This window comes from Eretmochelys imbricata, chromosome 25 (genome assembly GCF_965152235.1).
Source record: "Eretmochelys imbricata isolate rEreImb1 chromosome 25, rEreImb1.hap1, whole genome shotgun sequence".
NCBI classification, from domain to species: domain Eukaryota; kingdom Metazoa; phylum Chordata; order Testudines; family Cheloniidae; genus Eretmochelys; species Eretmochelys imbricata.
Window position 1 is genome coordinate 6,843,910 of NC_135596.1, and position 18,118 is coordinate 6,862,027.

The 18,118-nt window shown below is 44.6% G+C and overlaps 1 protein-coding gene across 2 annotated transcripts in view; it reads right to left on the bottom strand.

Annotated features, from left to right (window-relative positions):
- The window catches only part of AP3D1 (adaptor related protein complex 3 subunit delta 1), a 74,318-nt gene that overhangs the window by 3,068 nt on the left and 53,132 nt on the right, over positions 1-18,118 (bottom strand). Inside the window, exons 16-30 of one of the 2 annotated variants that reach the window (XM_077841817.1) lie at positions 17,218-17,363; positions 16,843-16,984; positions 15,456-15,527; positions 13,613-13,688; positions 12,483-12,682; positions 11,719-11,792; positions 9,009-9,207; positions 8,002-8,064; positions 7,016-7,108; positions 6,367-6,516; positions 5,032-5,079; positions 4,447-4,636; positions 2,510-2,598; positions 1,326-1,411; positions 702-823 (exon numbers count right to left, since the gene is read on the bottom strand). In XM_077841817.1, the coding sequence (XP_077697943.1) occupies positions 702-823; positions 1,326-1,411; positions 2,510-2,598; positions 4,447-4,636; positions 5,032-5,079; positions 6,367-6,516; positions 7,016-7,108; positions 8,002-8,064; positions 9,009-9,207; positions 11,719-11,792; positions 12,483-12,682; positions 13,613-13,688; positions 15,456-15,527; positions 16,843-16,984; positions 17,218-17,363 (1,750 nt within the window). The remainder of the gene's footprint in view (positions 1-701; positions 824-1,325; positions 1,412-2,509; positions 2,599-4,446; positions 4,637-5,031; positions 5,080-6,366; positions 6,517-7,015; positions 7,109-8,001; positions 8,065-9,008; positions 9,208-11,718; positions 11,793-12,482; positions 12,683-13,612; positions 13,689-15,455; positions 15,528-16,842; positions 16,985-17,217; positions 17,364-18,118) is intronic. The other variant, XM_077841816.1, reaches the window with a different exon arrangement.

The window sequence follows — 18,118 nt, forward strand, 5'->3', positions numbered from 1 at the left end:
CTTCTCCTCAAAAGAGTAAATACAGCCGCTGTCTGGGGCCATCCTGCTGACAGAGACCTGCCCCAGGAGTTACGGTGGTTGGATGCCTTAACCGTCTATTCGCTTGTTCAAATGTTTGGGTTATTTTGGTATATTAAGTTTAATGATGATGTGACTTCACAAAACTGACCTTCCTGCAGCAAAGAGCAGATTTATCCAAAAGCTGTAAATTTAGCCTAACCAATGCTGGCCATTTTAAAGCCAAGCAGCTTTGGTGAAGAATTGCTGGGCCCCAGGATGTGGTGAAGACATTCCACTTTAGTTTAGTCATTTAGAATTTGCAATTACTCCAATATATAAAGCTAAATTCTTCCCATTCCAATTAGTTTTAGTGCTGGTGAAAGATCAGATTGACAGCACTGGAGGCTGAGATATTCTCTCCACAGAGCCAGCAGCACTGGCTCCCAATGTGCCTCACTGAACTGGACAAACGATATGCATCCAATCGAATTGTTCAGGCTTTAATTAGTTCCTTCCGGACAGGGACACCTGTCTACTAAAACAGGGCCAAGATGCCTTCCTCCAAACTGGTTTCAGCTGGACTGAATTTGAATCAATGATCTAGAGCCAAACAGCATCTACCTTCCCTAGGCCAAGCTAGTCCCTTAAGTAGTAATTTCGGAACAAGAAACCTTGAAGCAGGTTCTGTGTTAGGAACTCACCTGAAAAATGATGATAAAAACAAATCTTTGCTAGTAGATGTTGGAAAGAAATGCTGATTCCATCTACTTTTATAGAACTCATATGCAGATCCCCAGACTCCAGCAGCTTGGCAAAAGCATCACTGCAAAAACATGGAGGAGAGATCATGGTATGCACTTAGGCTACATGCTCATACTAAACTCTTTCATGACAGCACCATGCAGGCTTTAGTAAGTCTAATAGTGAGGCAGCTCATATACAATTAAGATCTAGCAGGAGACTCAGGTTTAGGAGTGGAACAGGGATATACCCTCCATAGGGATACCCTGAGACAGACTGATCTCTGAAACAGGGAGAAAGAGAAAAATGCAAGGCTCACTCAGCAACCTACTTTGCTAGCCCACCACGATACACGTTGTGGTGTCGGGATAATGGGGGGTGGGAGGACATATGTTTTAAGTAAGGAGTAGGGTACATTTTCCCCAGAACAAAGTATGAACAGAAGCAACCACTGGCTGGGAAAGTCAGGAACATGCTGCACTTCTTGCAAAGCCGGCCCACAGCCAAAGCTTCATGTGGGTGGCAAAGGCCCCAATGCCACGAGGTGCAGAGGGGATGTTGGAGCCCCCTCAGGTGGCACTTACCTATAGCAAGGCGTTGTGATCAAGTATGAAGCGCAACTGAAGTGCAATTTGAAATCTAGTTTTTCATGGGTTGAACCTTCATCATTCTGCAACAGGTCAAAGGAAAGGAGATGAAGGGGAGCCTGGAGACAGCAAGAGAAGGCGCCTAACCCCAACCTACCACGCACAGGCCTGGATGAGATTTCACTGACTCTCTCTCAGGTTTAGCATCCCATTAAGGCTCATGCCTGAAGGGCTCCCTGGGGACTGAGGAGTGGAGTTACTGCCACGATTAGGGAATTTGACTTTGGGCCACCCAGCGTATTTAGAGAGAGGAGTTTGAATTTTTTCCCTATGCACGTAGAGGAGTTAAAGGACAGTTTAAACACAGTGAACCAGATGGATCTGGCCAAGTTTGAAACTCCATGTCCTGCTGAAATAAAGGTTGAAGAGACTGAATTTGGTCTATCTCACCGAGATCGACTTTCACAATGTGGGAAGCAGCCTGAGAAGCAAACTAACATTTCCTGTTCCCCATCCTAGGAAAAGGGTGGATTTGCAACAAAGCTTATAAAAAAAATAGAAAATTGAGACAACGATGGCTCTCTCAGAGTTGGCCATCTACTTGGATTTGGGGCTGTAGCTTTATGTTCAAATACTTCACTAATGTGACTATTTGTTGCCATTAGAGTAGAAACAGCATATTTTGAAAGGCCAAAGCTTGGTACTTAAACCTCTTCAGCCAGCTCCACTCTTGCTCTCAGCATTACACCCAATTACTAGCCATTCTTCCAGCCCTTAGAGCTATGGAGCCTAAGTGTCAGTGTAGAACTGATCAGGGAAAGCTGAAGTCAGAAAGAACAGCCCCTGGGCTGCATCTCCTGCTGGCTGGCTGGCCAGTGACATTGAGACTAACCTCCCCTCCTTCCCAGGCAGATGTCTCCCTGCAGCAAGCCGCTAGCTGACAATGCAATCTGAAAACTGTTACATGCTGCCAGGAGTGACACTTCAGGACATGCCCGTTTTATATTCGGGATGCTTTTTGCACATCATGTAAAATACTTCTCAGGTTGCACAATGGGCTGGTGTAGCAGAAGTGAAATGATGCTTCGGAGGAGCCCTAAAGCAGTGCCTTCTGTCCAGGTCAGGCTCCCTTACGCAGTTCTAAAGGAAGGCGGAAGTAGAGAGTTTAAAGCTGCACTTACTTTCACTATAAAGGACAACGTTCCTTTTAGCTTCTGAGCCATAACAATGCTCTGAAGAGTAAACACAAACTGGGCTTCGTTAGAGATTCCTAGTGTGAAAAGAGGAGAGGGTGGAGTGAGGACACAAAAAGTGACTTGTGTCTCTTTATTATGTGGCTAAGATTTTAGTCATTAGCATTATGCATCAGCACAGGAGATAGGCACTGAGCTTAACCAATGCCTGGTTCTGAACCCCGACTGAGGCTGGGATTTTCAAAGGAGCCAAAGGGGGTTATGTAGCCAACTCACAGAAAACTAATAGGATTTGGGCACCTAACTCCTTTGGGTCACTGAAAACCCCAGCCTAAAGCCGATTACCACCATTAGCTGATATCTGTCCAATGACCCCTCCTGGCAGAATATTTCACAATGGCGATATAGTAGATTCAACTTACTGGCAACTGCTGCCACTGTTATAATGGAATTCAGAGACTGGTAATGGCATGCCACTTACTAGCAACTTTCTTTTAAAAATAAAAAGCTTCACCAGCAGGCATGTTTGTGAGGCTGCAGCCAGGGAAAGAAGTGCTGGGATGTGCCCTTCCTGGCTGCAGCCCTGTAAACCTGTCTGCAGCTGGTGCTCAGACCCTCCCAGTGCTTCCTTCTGGGGCTGCAGCCTGGCAAACCTGCTTGCGGCTGGAACCACACAGGAGGTAAGGGGATGCAGGCTGGGAGGGGAGGCTGTGGCAGGGCAACAGCAGGACTGCATCCCAGACTGGAGCTGCATGGGACCTCTCCCTGCACTCTCCAGGCTGCACCCTGCCGGGAGACAGCACACAGTGAAGGAAGCACTGGGACATGCTGAGCTCTGACCACCAGAGAACGTAGGGAGAAGTACGGTGCAGCCCCCATACGCTCCCATCATCCCTGCTCCCTATAGAAAGCCCCAGCATCTGGGCTGCAGCACCCAGGCCTGCAGCTACCCTACCCACAAGCAGGTTTGCAGGGCTGCACCTAGGGAAGTCACATCCCAGAGTTGCAGCTTCCTTCCCTGACTGCTACCTTGCAAATGTGCCTTCTGCCAATTAGCAACTGCCTGATAATAGCAACCTTATTGATGGCAACCGAGGAGTTGTTAAGCAGAATCTACTGTCCTATACTTATTTAAATGTAATAGTCTGCAGTGAAAGCACTTTACAAATATTAAATATGAGAGGGATGTTCCTATTTCTCATGCTTAGCTGTTAAAAAAATCCACTACATAGGCTTGCATGTTAACAGTATGTAACAGTATTACTCCTTTGCCCTTCAATAGCGCTTTCCATTCACTCATCTGAAAGCACTGTAGTCTTGCTAATCCTCAATACTCCTGTGAGGGAATTAACCCCCAATTTACCAGGGATGAAACTGAGGCCCAATGCAGTTCAGTGCCTCAGAGCAGCCAACCCCTGTGATCTTATCACGCGTCTGCAATCTTCGGTGTAAATTTAAGACCTGGATTCAGGTGATTAGGTGAGAACCTCAGCTTTCATGGTAGCAGAGAAAAGCTTGAGAACGTGCAACCTAAAGGTTCAGCACCCAGAAAGCAAACAGCCCCATATTATTAAAAAATAATAATAATTTTTAAGCCAAGTCATTTTTGAGTGTTTGAGGTGGGCAGCCCTGATGACATCCACAGTACATCGTCTGTGGCAGAGCCAGGAAAGAACACAGGTAGCCTGATTCCCAGTCCTATGTATTAGCCACTCGGTAGCACAGTCTACCATTACCTGTAAGTACAGTTACCGGAGCGTGGGCACATCTCCAGTCAAGCTGAGGGTCTACCTAGCATGCAGACTAAGCATCACCACCAGCTACTTTCTGAAAAGTAGCAAGTAGCTCAGTTAGTCTCCCCACGAGAGGGCAGCATGGGACTAGACATACTGAGACCCACAGACAGAGCTGAAGACTGGCCATACCAGGGGGCAGCTGGAACGGCACAGGTATCCCATCATGTACCGATGACCCTTCTGGCCGCAGCATTTTAGCGTTGAGAGAGTCCAGGACATTTAATTCCATGCTTTTCAGGAAGCTAGTACTCTTGTTTTCAAAGATCACGGAGACAGTGACTTGACTATCATTCTGAAGATTTCCTTGAATGTCGTATGTCTGTGAATGAAGAAATCACAGGGAAGCTTTAGAAGCTGCCTACAGTACACATTGACAGGTTCCAGAGAGCAGTGGATCAAACACAATTTAGGGATTACACACATCCCTACCGCTGGTCAGTGTTGAGGCTTCATTTAACTGCACTGCAGGACATTCACGCAGTTGGATTTACCCATACTTTTGTGCTGATAACTAAAAGGACAGGGATGGATCTTGCTATGGACATATCTGCCTGATAGTTTCTAGCTGCAGAAATTGGGATGGTTCTCTAGTTAAATGTTGCTTATGCAAAACCGATGCATCTGTAAGTTGTCCCAGGGCTCTCTCTCAAAAGTGCTGAGAAATTGCAAGCGGGAGGGAAGTTAGAGAGACACACTAACAACTGAGTTACTCACCATTTTAATGTATGAATTTTCAGCAAGAAGGCAGTAACTGGACATAGGCTGAAAAACAAGCACAAAGTTATATAAAGAGCCATGTGTATGAAAGAGAACTCAACTCTACAAAGCAAGCAGACCTCCCTCCCAGGCATAATTCTGAACAGAGGGGCATTTGCTTGCACTTAACTGTAATAGCTCTGCCAGAGTACGAGAATATCTAAGTTCAAGTTCGAGTGTCAACAGCAGTCAACTATTGCAGGCAGCACAGAAACCTGTTTACATTTAAGGGGCTCCTAATATGAAGAAAATAATTCACTGATTTCCCTTGCACAAGGGAATAGGCTTAAATCAAAGCCTGAGGCCTTGTCTGGGCTTGCAGTGGCATGCAGGGTATGTACAGCTCAACGCCACAGTGAAAGGCACCTGGTGGGGGAGGCAGGAGAGAAAGGCTCCAGAAGAAGTGAGCTGCTGGAGCCCTTCCTTGCTGCCTCCTGTGTCAGAGCCTTTCCCTGAGGCAGTGGGACACTAAAAATAGCAGTGTAGACATGAGAGGCATTAGAGAGCCACGAAGGGTACACAGGGATCTGGTGTGTATGTATTCTTCTCACCTACGCACTGCCTCACCATCTACACTTATTTATACCCGTGCTGTCTGGGTGTGCAGTGTCCATACTCTATACGGTGCTGTAAGTGTAGTCCTACCCCGAGAGGTAAAGCAAATCAAGAGCTCATATTAATCATGTTGGAAGAGGCAGAAATAGTAGTTGAAATAAGAGACGCCCCAAGGGAAGCCACCTATGATGGGCTCACTGATTAACACAACCAGCTCAGCAAAAGCCCCTCAGAAAAAGAGTGCTTAATGCAGACATTGTTGGCAAGCAGCCCTAGAAATTGCCGCTTCATTTCCACATGCCTCTGAGCAGTCCTGAACACCAAGGTTTCCAGGCATAGTATTTCTCTCTATTTCCAATGTGAAGTGAGTTTTCCAAGCAGCAAATGGGAAACATTTGCTTAGTTGAAACATCCTCTAACTCTGAGGAGGAAAGGATGTTCGGCTAGAACAGCGCCAGGGCGTGGTTCCCAAGCTACGGTCTGTGGACAGCTGGCTGGTCACATGATGGCTCCTCCTCACTTTGCAGGAAGAGACAGCTAAAAATACATTAAACCCTCTAATTATCCATAGAAGGGAATTCTGTAGTTGCCACAAGGTCATCTGATTGCCTATGGGAGGGTCTATAAGACATGGGGAAAGATAAGATGCTGGGCAAATAGGTACAAGTGCAGCTCTGGTATAATGTAGCAAACACACCTCCCTCGCGACCCTAAAGCCAGAGCTGCACAACTCCTCACCGGTAGTGGTTCATCATCTAGTGTTCCATTCTGTACTGACTCTGCTGGTTCCTCCTCACTGGGATGATGCTTCTTCTTGGATTTCTTTTTGTCCTTGGATTTCTCCTCCTTCTCCTTCTTGTGCTTTTTCTTCCTATGCTTGGAGGATTTCTACCATGCAACGGAAACAAGCGTCAGCAACATGCTCTTAAAAACTACCATTGTTTCCCTAGTACTAACACCTCAACTCTAGGCTCCTGCTCTACACCTCAGGAATAATCCTCTGTTCTGGGTTTCCAGTGTGCCACTGCTACCTGCCTCCTAGTTGCAAATGCTTCAAGCCCAAGGCAGCGCGGGACAAGCAGAGGTCTGACTCTGTGAAACTGGAACATGTGGCCATGGGTGGAAGCTCAGTGTTGAACATGGTCAGTTAATTGCCCCTTTGCTACGAGGCATAACCCAGCCACTTACTATTGGGGGTTCAGAGATCCTTTGGGGCAGGTTATCCTACCGCTGCCTACCGCAAAGCTTCTCGCACCGTTCTTTGAAGCAGTTGTACTGGTCACTGTTGCTAGCAGGATACTGGACCAGATGGAGCAGAGGTTTGATCCAGTCTGGTAGTACTTACGTTGAGATCAAGACTGCTGGTGTCAATTCTTTAACCACTCACCTTTCCTTCATCATCGTCCTCTTCTTGCTCTTCCTTCTTTGCGTCTTCATTCTCCTCAGGTTCACCTAGGACAGGGCTCCCTTCAGGCTCAGTCTGGACAGGAAGCAATCAGAAGGGCTATGATACTAACTGAATGCAGATAACGCAAACAATTAAGTCCTGGGTAGAATGGATCAATTACTGCTGTACTATCTTAGAGCTGTTGTTATTAAAGGTCTGCTAACATGTTTGTTTCAGGGGTTTAGGACTTGGGACAAGGCAGCTGCTCCAGGACAGGACACACAAGGTCTCATCCTAGAAACAAGCCTGCTAAAAATCCCCATTCCTCTCCCTCCTTAAAGATGTCAGTTGAAAGTGTAACAGTAGGTTCCTTTTTTAAAACCTTGCCTATGTCTGAAGCCGTTACTATTGCTGGCTCTGATTCCACACTGCAAAGCAAGGCTTTGGCCAGTAATCTAATGGCAAACTCTTTACGGCCTAGGATTGGTAACCCCTCTCCCTGTTTTGTCTTGTTACTGCTAAGCTCTGGGGGACCTAGACATGCCATGAACACTGCAATATCCCTAAAGAATGGGATGCAGTGAGGATGGAACCCACCTTACAAACCCAGGTTTCCTTGACCTGCACGTTTCCAGACTCTCTCAGCTCATTAAATTAGTCTGGAGGGTTTAGTGACATGCTGTACACAATGTAAGTAGCTGACTCAGCATACCCCTTTATTTCCATGCATTTACAGGTGCTTTTCAAACCCACAGATCTCCCTCTGTAGTTGGGCTTGAAGTCTCACCCCACAGAGCAATTGTGAATTGGAAGGGACTAACTTCCACTACCTTATAGCAAAGGGATCCTGGTAGGACCATCAGAAGGAGCTGGAGCCCTCATCTCCCTTCCCTCTTTGCACTAACACTGGAGTTCATTTCAGAGCTTGCAACTGTACTTTCAACCGCAAGGAAAAGCTTTTTTGAGGGGCCTACTAAGAGGCCTACCTGTGTCTGTGTAATGGAGGAGGGTGGTGGAGCAGTGGAGAGCCAGAAATCCAAGTCTTCCCCCTGACACACACCAAAGCAAACAAACCTTTACCACTGCATTAACATTAGTCTGTGGATTTACGTTTTAACATTTGCATTGTATTGCTTTCATGTACAGCCACAGAGCAAGTCGCTTGAAATGGAAGATGCTGCAATAGGTGTAGAAATGGGTAGAACAGACGGCTCTGGGGCCTTAAAGTGAGCTCACGACCCATTTCACCTCTAGCTCACACTTCAAACCTGGCCCTGGTTGGAAGTAACCACAAATCTATCATTTGATGGCCCCCATGAAATCAGTTGGTCAAATCCAGCTTCTAGAAGATGTGTTTCCACTTCATAAAGCCATCAGCACAATTAGCTTTAAATAGCACTTTTGTACGCAGTCTCAGCAGAGAGGCTCGGAACAAGTCAGTCTGCAGGCTGGAGTACCCTCTTATCCCCACAAGTGGTCTCTCTAGGTCAGACCAGGGACACTGGCTGCCATGTCTTGGGAAACTCGTGCCACTGCTGTTCTCACCAAAACTGGTCTGTGCAGAGAATATTTGAGTCTTCAGAGCAGCAGCCAACAACTGGCGTCAACTTTTGCCAGCAGGAAATTCACTTAATTTTCTAAATATAAAAGTGGGGTTCAAGTGGTGATTTCCCTGCTAAAGCAGCTCACTGTATTGACATATCTTCATTAGATCTGTGTTGGGGAGGAGTTCGGTGAGTTCTGCCAGGGGGAGAGTTTTGCAGGCTGTCAAGTAGCTCTTTACTTTATTTTTGTACTTGTAACTTGTGGCAGGGGCACCTAGGCAGGTATGGCTTTTATTACTGTAGAAATCCAAGGAAGTGAAACAAAGTAAATATAATCAGCTGTGTGTGTCCTAGTACCAGTCACAACTGACCACTGACATGGAAAATACCTGGCAGTATATGGTTTACAGCAGCACGTTTGAAACACAGGACATTTCTTAGATGATTACCTTTTTGCTTTCTTCAGCCACCTTTTTTTCTCTCTCTTTCTTCTTTTCTTTCTCTCTTTCTTTTTCTTTGTGTTTCTTTTCCTTCTTTTTGGGTTTCTTGCTCTTTTTTCCTACTAAGGGAGCTTCTGTGTCTGGCGATTTCAGGTTCTCAGCATTTCGGTGTCTCTGCACCGGCAGCTTCTCACTATCCGCTAAGGGTCTTAAAAAAAGATGATTAGTTACCTTCCAGTGAAGGCCGGCAGTTTACCTGTTGCACAGAGCACTTACTAGATTCCCAGACAAGTTTCTCCTCCCCTCCCATCACGCCCACTCCACCTCAAAAAAGATCATGCAGAATTCTCCTAAGATCACCTACCAAAAAAAAATCCCAACTGACCCATACTTCAGAATCCCAATAAAGGCTCATTTATGCAACCACACAGACCGTGCCTCCAGGCATCAAAAGTTAGATTAAAATATTTTGCTGGCTACTGTGAGCTGTCAGCCCTGGGCACTTAAATACCCTTAAAAGACAGTGACGCACTTGCAGATTAAATAATGCTTACTGAAGAACTGAAAACACACACACACACACACAGAGCATTCATTATGTTGCAAACCTATGAAATTATCCTTGAGGAACCAGTGAAGATGTAAAATAGGAAGAAACATTTGCAATAGAAATGTGACAAGCCAAGCAATGAATTGTATCTTATGAAGTAATAGTCTGACTCAAACAAATCCCCAGGACAAGGACTCAATGTTTCTTGTATTTGAACCTCTGTACAGGATCGCTATGATTGCAAATGGAGTTCTCTTAGCATTACTTAGAAGCAATTTCATTTTGGAAGGTTGTGCTGTGAATCACAAGCCCCAGCATTAAAATTAAAATGACTTTGCACTCTAAACTGGAACACCCATATCGCAACAGAATTGAGCTGAATAGCTTAGTTTTATATTCTATGCCCAGAGACAAATATAATATCAGCTTCCCTGGTACTGTCATACTAAGGTGAGACAGCTGAGAGAGAGAGTGTCCACAGACGACCAGGGCCTGCTGATAGTGGGGAGGCAGGGTGAGGGCAGCTGGCTTCTGCAGTGTTACTGAGCATGCTAAGTACAAGCCAAGCAGCATATCTGGGCAGGAACCTGACCCCCACATACATCGCCTCTACATGGACTGTTGCATTCAGATTTGTGTTTTTGTTCCATGTTGATTCGCATGTTTGTTGAGCAGCAAGCAAAAGATCAGGAAGATTCTGGATGAAGGACTGGACTTGATCTAACTTTACTTCAAAACACAGACACTGTAAAGCAACAGGATCATGTCTGACCAAGCAGTCAACAGATCTCAGTCTTAAAACACTTTCATGTGTAGTTGTACAGTGACAGAGGTCATGGCTCAAAGAAAGCCAGTAAGGATTCACAGATAGATTCACAGATATTAAGGTCAGAAGGGACCATTATGATCATCTAGTCTGACCTCCTGGGGGAGTCTCATTCATATTTTGTGGGCAATGGTTCTAATACATCCATGATCCTAGAGAGGTTCACATTGCTCACTGATATCAACCAGCCTTTCAAAGACCATCAACTTTGTGAGATATGCTTACCTGGTAGGCTTCCCTGAAACCAGACTGTGTGTGTGTGAGTGGCACAGACATAGCAGTGCAAGCAGAGGGAGAAAGAGAGAGAGGACAGAGATATGAGAAAACATGACAGAAGAGCACAATGACTGTGTGTAAATGGGAAGACCATGAATAGAAATGGTGACACGGCCCAATGACACCTCCCGGAACACTCCATTAGAAACGGCTCGGCTTAGTGTTTTCCATACTGGTCTGTTTAGCCTTTGCATGCAACCAGGATCTTTCCTGTTAGGAATTCATTTCCTACTTATTCCTCTTGGAGTCAAACAGAAAGAAGACTACTTCATGAAGAAACAGATGAATTCCTTAAGAAGTCTGTTCTCCCCCATTTTTTTACTGTCCCAAAGGGAAACGTAGAGCAGGCTCTGAACAGAACAGCCGTCAACGTTCTGCAGGAGGCATCAGTGGGTCCTAAACCAGCAACTACAATGAATCCAATATCGTGATTCTCCAGAAAAGCAGAAAAACCGCCACAGGCAACATTTTATAATTGGCCTCCGATGGTAGCTATTAAATGCCCTTTGGGGGTTTAAGATTTCCAGCAGGGCACATGAGGATCCCAGCATTCTACTGCTCCCTACTCAATGGGCTGGGATAGATTGGCTGGTGGAAGGAGTTGCCAGCCCCATCAGCTGACCTGCTCTCCAATAAAGCATTTTGAAGAACTACTGGGAAGACACACAAAGGAAGAGCAACTGCTTAGTACATGTGTAATAGTTATAAGCGTGACTCTCCCCATTTCCCATTCCTCCCAGCACCCAAACAGGAATCCAGCCATGCTCTTAACTACTACTAATGGCAGAGCTGATTCACTACATTCCTTGCACCTGGTCTCTGAAATCCCAGAAGAAACAAGTTATTTGTATGTGTGGTGGTTTTCCGATGTGCACAGATTAGGCCGGGGTGGGTGAAGACTGATGGGCTTTGCCACATTGGCTTTCGCATTTAGTGCAAGCAGAACCTAGACCCTACGGTAGGAGCTTTAATCACCGTAACCTTTGTAGGCCTGCACTGACCTCCAAGACCCTCATGTAACCAGGCTAACAGGCAAGAAAACCCACATATCACAGTTTTGTACTTACTTATCCAGATCAATATCAAGTGCCTTATATGGATCATTGGGATCTTTGTCATCCTCATCACTGGGCAACGCATTCTAGTTGGGTGAGGAGGGAAAGAAAAACTGACTGTCCACTGAAGACACAAGCAGAGCACAATTCCAAAACTAGAACAGTCTCTTCCCAAATTCAATCTCACTGGATTGATACAAGTGACACAGGCCTCCTTACACAGTTAGACATGAGGAGTCACAAATTGTACAATTTAATCCAGCATTCAGGCATTTATCAGATGAATTTGAAGTAGAACTATTTTTCATAAACCCCAGTATTTCAGTTACCGATGAATCTGGTTTTGATTGGAACACAGATTACAGGCACAAGCAGATACAATTAACTATATTAGCAGAAAGCCTGCTGACTGGGATGACAGTTAAACTCAGAGTGAAGCAGTGAGGCACAATAAATGAAACAGCTACGTGGGCAGCATTATTTCTACAGCAGACATATACTGTGGGTTTAATATCAGTCATTCGTTTTTCTGTTGGGTCAACTGCAGCCTTTGGCTCTGTGCACCAATAGATTTCCCATCCCTTTAACAGGCAGGTAAAGGTTTCACTGGGGAAGCAGCATATGTTGCTATTCAACCAGCTTTGCAAAGAGAAGTCAGGACCCACACGTCACAACGACGCAGTGAGGCTGACATTAGGGAAATGGGGAACCTTAACATATGCCTTGGTGGGATGCAAACAAGTCCCACAGCTCAGACGATTGAATAGGCAACTGACCTCTGGCATCTCCTCCGTGATGATGTCCACGTGCTGGGCTGGGGCAATGTCCTCGTCGCTCTCTGTGTGCAGGGAGTTATGGCGGCGATGTTTGCCTTTCTTCTCTTTTTTCTGTTTTTTTTTTTTCTTGTCTTTCTCTAGCTTCTGTTTATGCCTCCTCTCCTCCTCCAGTTTCACATACTGGTCAGACATGGGCATTCCTGAACACATGGACACAAGTTGCTCTCAGGTGAGAGTTGCTTACAGGTTGACCGTCGCATTAGAAAGTTAGGAGGTAACATTTGTTTTGCCCCCTGACTTGGAATCCCAAAGGCTCAAAGCCCCACACTACCCTTTCACCTCCCAGCTGTCCACAGTCCCTTCAATAAAAGCCTTCTCCAACCAACTTCACACCCCTTCGCAAGCCAGTGGACAAAATTCTGCTCCCATTCTCATCCACAACTGTTGCTGACTTTATTGTGAGTTAGACAGATCACTGAAGGAAGAATCTGGCCTTGAGACTACTCTCAATCTGAACATTTGACAGCATTTTTCATATCCTTGGGAAACCCTTCGCTGAATCCTAGGCGAACATTAAGGCTGTAAACCTGGTATGAAAGAAGTCACTTGCGCAAGGCTGCTGAGTATTTAGAAATTCTCTACCATATGCTGCACTTCCACCATAGTTTTTCAGTTCTATATCCGCCAGCCATTCAGAAGCGGCCTACAGCTCAAATTCACTTTATCTCCAATCCATCAGCTCTGGTCACAGCCTTTTGTCTCAGATATTAAATTGCAGAGCGTGGACATTCTGAAGATGAATGTTTCCTGACAGAATATTGGTTTGTTCTCATATTATGCAGTCAGCTTCTGTATTACACCTAACAGTAGGGTTATTTTATTATTTGTCTGAACTTAACACTTTAAGGAAGACTTGCCTTACATTGCACAGGACAGTGGAAACTATGGTTCTTAGTTTAATAGCTGTAGCTTCCAGCACACTCAGAAGTGACAGCCAATGTGGGAACTTGACATGCAAGACTAAAGTTGTTCCCTATCCTCTAAAGTGGAGAGGAAGTTACTATTCTTTTGTTGCTGAATTATTAAATTCTTCATCTCCAATTTGAAATTGGTTTGGTCAATGTGCTCACCTGGAACTTTTAAGGGAACAGAAAGGTCTATCTGGACCACAGGTATATGCTCCACACCTGGGGTGTCTTGGTATTGCTGGGAAAATGGAAGATTCGACACATTAGTATAGACTCTACAACAGGAGAGCATACTGAGCTATTGTCTCTCATTTCAAAGCTTGATTAGGTACATAAGCATATGCTGATGTTCAACCAAACAAGAAATCAATTCTGATGTATTACATTTTGAGTGTCTTCAAAATTTGAAAATGTCTCCATCATATAGAAATAGTAAACATAAATAACAGTTTAACCTGTGAAGTGAACATTTCAAAGGGCAGATTAAATAAGACCTCCTGAAAAACTATTTGGCTCATTGGTGCTAATCAAGTAGCAATAGGTGCATATGAAATGTGATTGTTTTAACATTACTTGTTCCATCCAAGAAAAGCACTGAACTGATTGAGAAAAACCACGTGAGGAAGTTTCTATTGCTTACCACCTCAAAGGTAAATGCTGAGGTCCAGGACATGGGAAACGGGGCAGTGGAGAAAGCCCCAGCCTGGGAGAAGTGTGGGAAAGAAAGAAGAGACTAAAAGAAGGGAGAGGCAGCAAATCAATTTAATTAATGCTTCTTTGATGCTTTTGGTCCAGAGAACAGACACATTGTGCGTGCATTCAAGCCAGCCAGTCTGATGAATTAACTGCTGAGTTCACTGCTGCTGACAATACCAGGTGCACTCATCTACCTCCCCCTACCTCCACCGCTCACCAAGCTCAGTTTTTGGCAATCTGCATAGCTGCCATGTTGCCAAGTGTATTCACTGGATCATTCCATTGCTTTCAACAGAATGTCCAACTGCCTGCACAGGAATTTTGGGGGGAGGGAGAGGGAGAGGGAAAGGAGTTTAGATTAAATCAATTATCCTGATCTACAAAGGAAAACGTATCCAAATCACCAAGCCAGTGGATTCACCTGACTTGTCTTATTTTGTGTTCTTTGCAGCTATTTACTCCACTTTTACTGGCTGCTCTTCCGAGCTGGATTCTAAATTCTAGGCTTTACTTAAGAAGTTATTAAGATGATTCTCAACTTCTGTCTAAAAGGAACAGCAGCAATTACTGCTACAGCAGTTCCCAAACTGCAGCCTACTGGAGATCCATGGAGCACTGGCTGGTCACACTGTGCTGACTGTTTCAGCCAGCTGATTCTAGTGGTTTTCAGGCTCTTCAACACAAAGTAGGCCTATAAATAGCTGGAGACAAGGAGGAGTCAGTCCCAGCTGCCTCTAGACTAGAGGCCAGTGCTATATTAAAGCAACCGATTGGAGATGCCCTCAGGAACCAAAGCTACTAGCAGGACAGAACAGTGATTCAGAAGAGAAGCAGACACAGCATTTGAGCATTATGCCCACAAAGCAGTGGGAGTAAAGGATGAAGTGGGCAGGGCAGCATGCACACAGCAGGGGAGAAGGGACCCAAACCACAGTAAAGCATGAGAGAAGAGGCGAGAGAAAGGACCAAGTAAACACAAGAAGGGAACAAGAAAGGGGACCAGCCAAGGGGGGAGGGGCAGATCTGGAGACCAAAAGGAGATGGTAATTTAAAAATTGTGCATTAAAGATCACCAGACATTAAATATCATCCTTATGATACTCTGCCATGGAAGCAATTGCTCCAGTTGCCACAACGATGTTAAGCTGTTAAGAGATCACAAATGGGGGAGAGGAAGTGGTTGGAGTGCTCCCAAAGAGGGGGAAGAGATCCACAAGACAGTCTATTAAGATGCGGCTATGAAAGTCGAGCGTCCTTGTACTGTTACATACACAGACAGCGAGAGAATTTTTTAACAAGCTAGACTTACCTTCTGCGGGGAAGGAGAGCTTTTAATATAAAATGGATTGTTTGCTTGTTCCTGTTTCCGGACTTCTCGGCGCTAAAAAAAGTATTTGTAGTTATAAATTTGAAGATTTTTCTCTGCTTCATTTCCAGACATTACAAAGTGTGTTCTTGCTGCATATTGGTAGCACTGCAAACAACTCTCAAGAGGCTCTGGGAAAATAACTGGGGTCTAAAGCTATCTAGTTCTCAAGTTTTGTAGTTGCAACAGATACTAGGAAACAGCTGATAGGGAGCACTAACCTACAAATATCCCTGCCCTCTATTCTTTGGCTTCTATGCTAGGAGAGACGTAAATTTCCTGAAGGCAACAAGGTTTTGATGTCAGTTAGGTTGCTTCTATCCCTGTTTTGCAGTTGTGGTGGGAAGAGGGAATTATTCCAGCCTAAAAAGTAATTCTTGATCAAATCGGAAAAATGCCAGAAGCAGGGAGTTATAGGTATGACAGTTCTCAGCTGCATTGCAAACAGGAATTGTTAAGAGTTGGCAAATTCTGGACAGGTTTCAGAGGAGGCACCTTGGCTTCAACTCCTATTTAATCCCTGTGTCTTCCTGTGGTACAAATAGCACATGTTGCAGAGATGGGTGGTGTACCAAAAGTGTGTGTGTACTCTCCTTCACAGTTTTTGTGAAAAAAATTGGTAACAAAGCCCAACACAGAACTCCCAATATTGATCATGTCCACCTCTAACAGACTTCGCACAATGCTACAAGCCTCAAAGTCAACTGCAAATTGAGGAGGGTTGCACATCTACAGTAAATAAAACCTACACTCCTATTTCAATCGAGTGACTCTCGACTGGATAGAGTGACCAGGCATTTCCTTCTTTGATTTTATTTTTTTTAATTTTTTTAAAGTCTGTCCATCTTCTTGGCAGAAGTCAGTACAGTATATACCTGCAGAGCTTACTGGTTAGATTTTTCAGAAGACCTCAGCACACACAACTGGGGCCAAGTTTGGGAGAGATCTCAGCTCCCATTTAGACACAAAAGCAAGCCGCTAGACTTTCAGAAGAACTCTGCACATTGGTTGCTGAGTCCTTTGGAAAATCTGTTGCAAAAAAACTTTGCTCTCAGCTTGAAAGAGAAAAGCAGCATGGACCAAGACAACATTATTATTAGAAGTATGGATTTGCATACAGGCTCTGGAGCAGTTTGCAATGATTAAGCAGTTGAATGCAATGACTTCTATCCTTACTTGCTTTATAAGATGTTCCCAAGTGGGGAGAAAGGCATAGCTCCCATCTGAGTTATGCAGCTATGGCAACATTTCCAACTTCTCTAATGATGTTGGCAATACCACTTTATCACACTTTTTAAAATACATAAACTGTATTTTTATGTTCACTTACCCTGGCCAATTCTTCCTCATCAATCTCTGGCTGTCTATGTCTAGAATGCCTTTGCTCCTCATCATGGAAAATTGTTTTGGGTTTTTCATCTTCGGACTCACTATCTGATGGAGGCTCATTGATCCAGGCATCAAGGTCCAAACTGGCAACAAATGCAACAATTAGAGACTCAGACTGGAAGATCAGAATATATTTACTTACAACATATAGCTTTGTCCACATGCACAGCCATGTGTAGTCTTTCTAGTCATTCAGAGTAAGCTTTATTACTGGAATTTTAACAGTGTGCTAAGCATTTTGCAGACATGTAGAAAGGCATACTCCCATTTTCTAAGAGCTTACAATTAAAAGACTGGAGGGAGAAAAAAATCTTACCCTTCCGGAACTGGGACTTTTTTCTGTGCTTTAGGAGCTACTGGGTTCAGTTCACCTGCAAACAGGGCTATCACTTCCTCGGCTACAGGCACCTCTTTTATTTGTAGCTTCTGAATGTATTTAATCAGATGCAAAACGCAAGAAGCCTGGAAAACCAAATACAAAAAATGGTTTAAGGACTAGTCTCAATGCACTGACAGTCACTGAACCAGAAAAAAGAGTAGACAGCTGCAGTAAGATTTAGCATTTTATAATTGTACAGACATCCTTGAAGCTACAGAGACTGGCAGAGGAGGATTACAGGAGGCACTGTGGGCGGCTGGATTAGAGCAGGGGTTTGGGAGTCAGGACTTCTTAGCCAGCTCTCCCACAGACTCAGTATGTGACCTTGGGCATACAACCCAAACTGTACCTGCACCTCCCCATCCGTAACATAGGGACAATGCTTATCCACCCTTACAAAACACTCAGATACTAGGATGAAACGCACTGTGGGCAGGATTTTCAGAAGCACCCAAGGGAGCTCCCAGCCCTATACATAAAGTAATGTTGACGCATGAAGAATACATTTAACACCACATACAAATTGGAATCAACTCTTGCTGTGCAGGTCACTGACCACTGAGCCTCAAAGGAATTTTTTCTCTACACTGCCTATTCTTCCTTACTATGATTTCATGGCTTAGTTGGCAAAACTGACTGCATTGGTTATAAAAGTCAGAGGATTTTTTTTTAAAGTACATTGAATTATGCACATAATTTTCACTTTGTTTTTAATCTATATTCTATACCCTCTGCTCCTTCCATACACTGGAAATAATGGACTTTCACTCCCTTCACCTTGCACCCCAATGCCAATTTTTGATTCAGCTGGGGCTGGGTAATAGTCCTCACTCGGAGT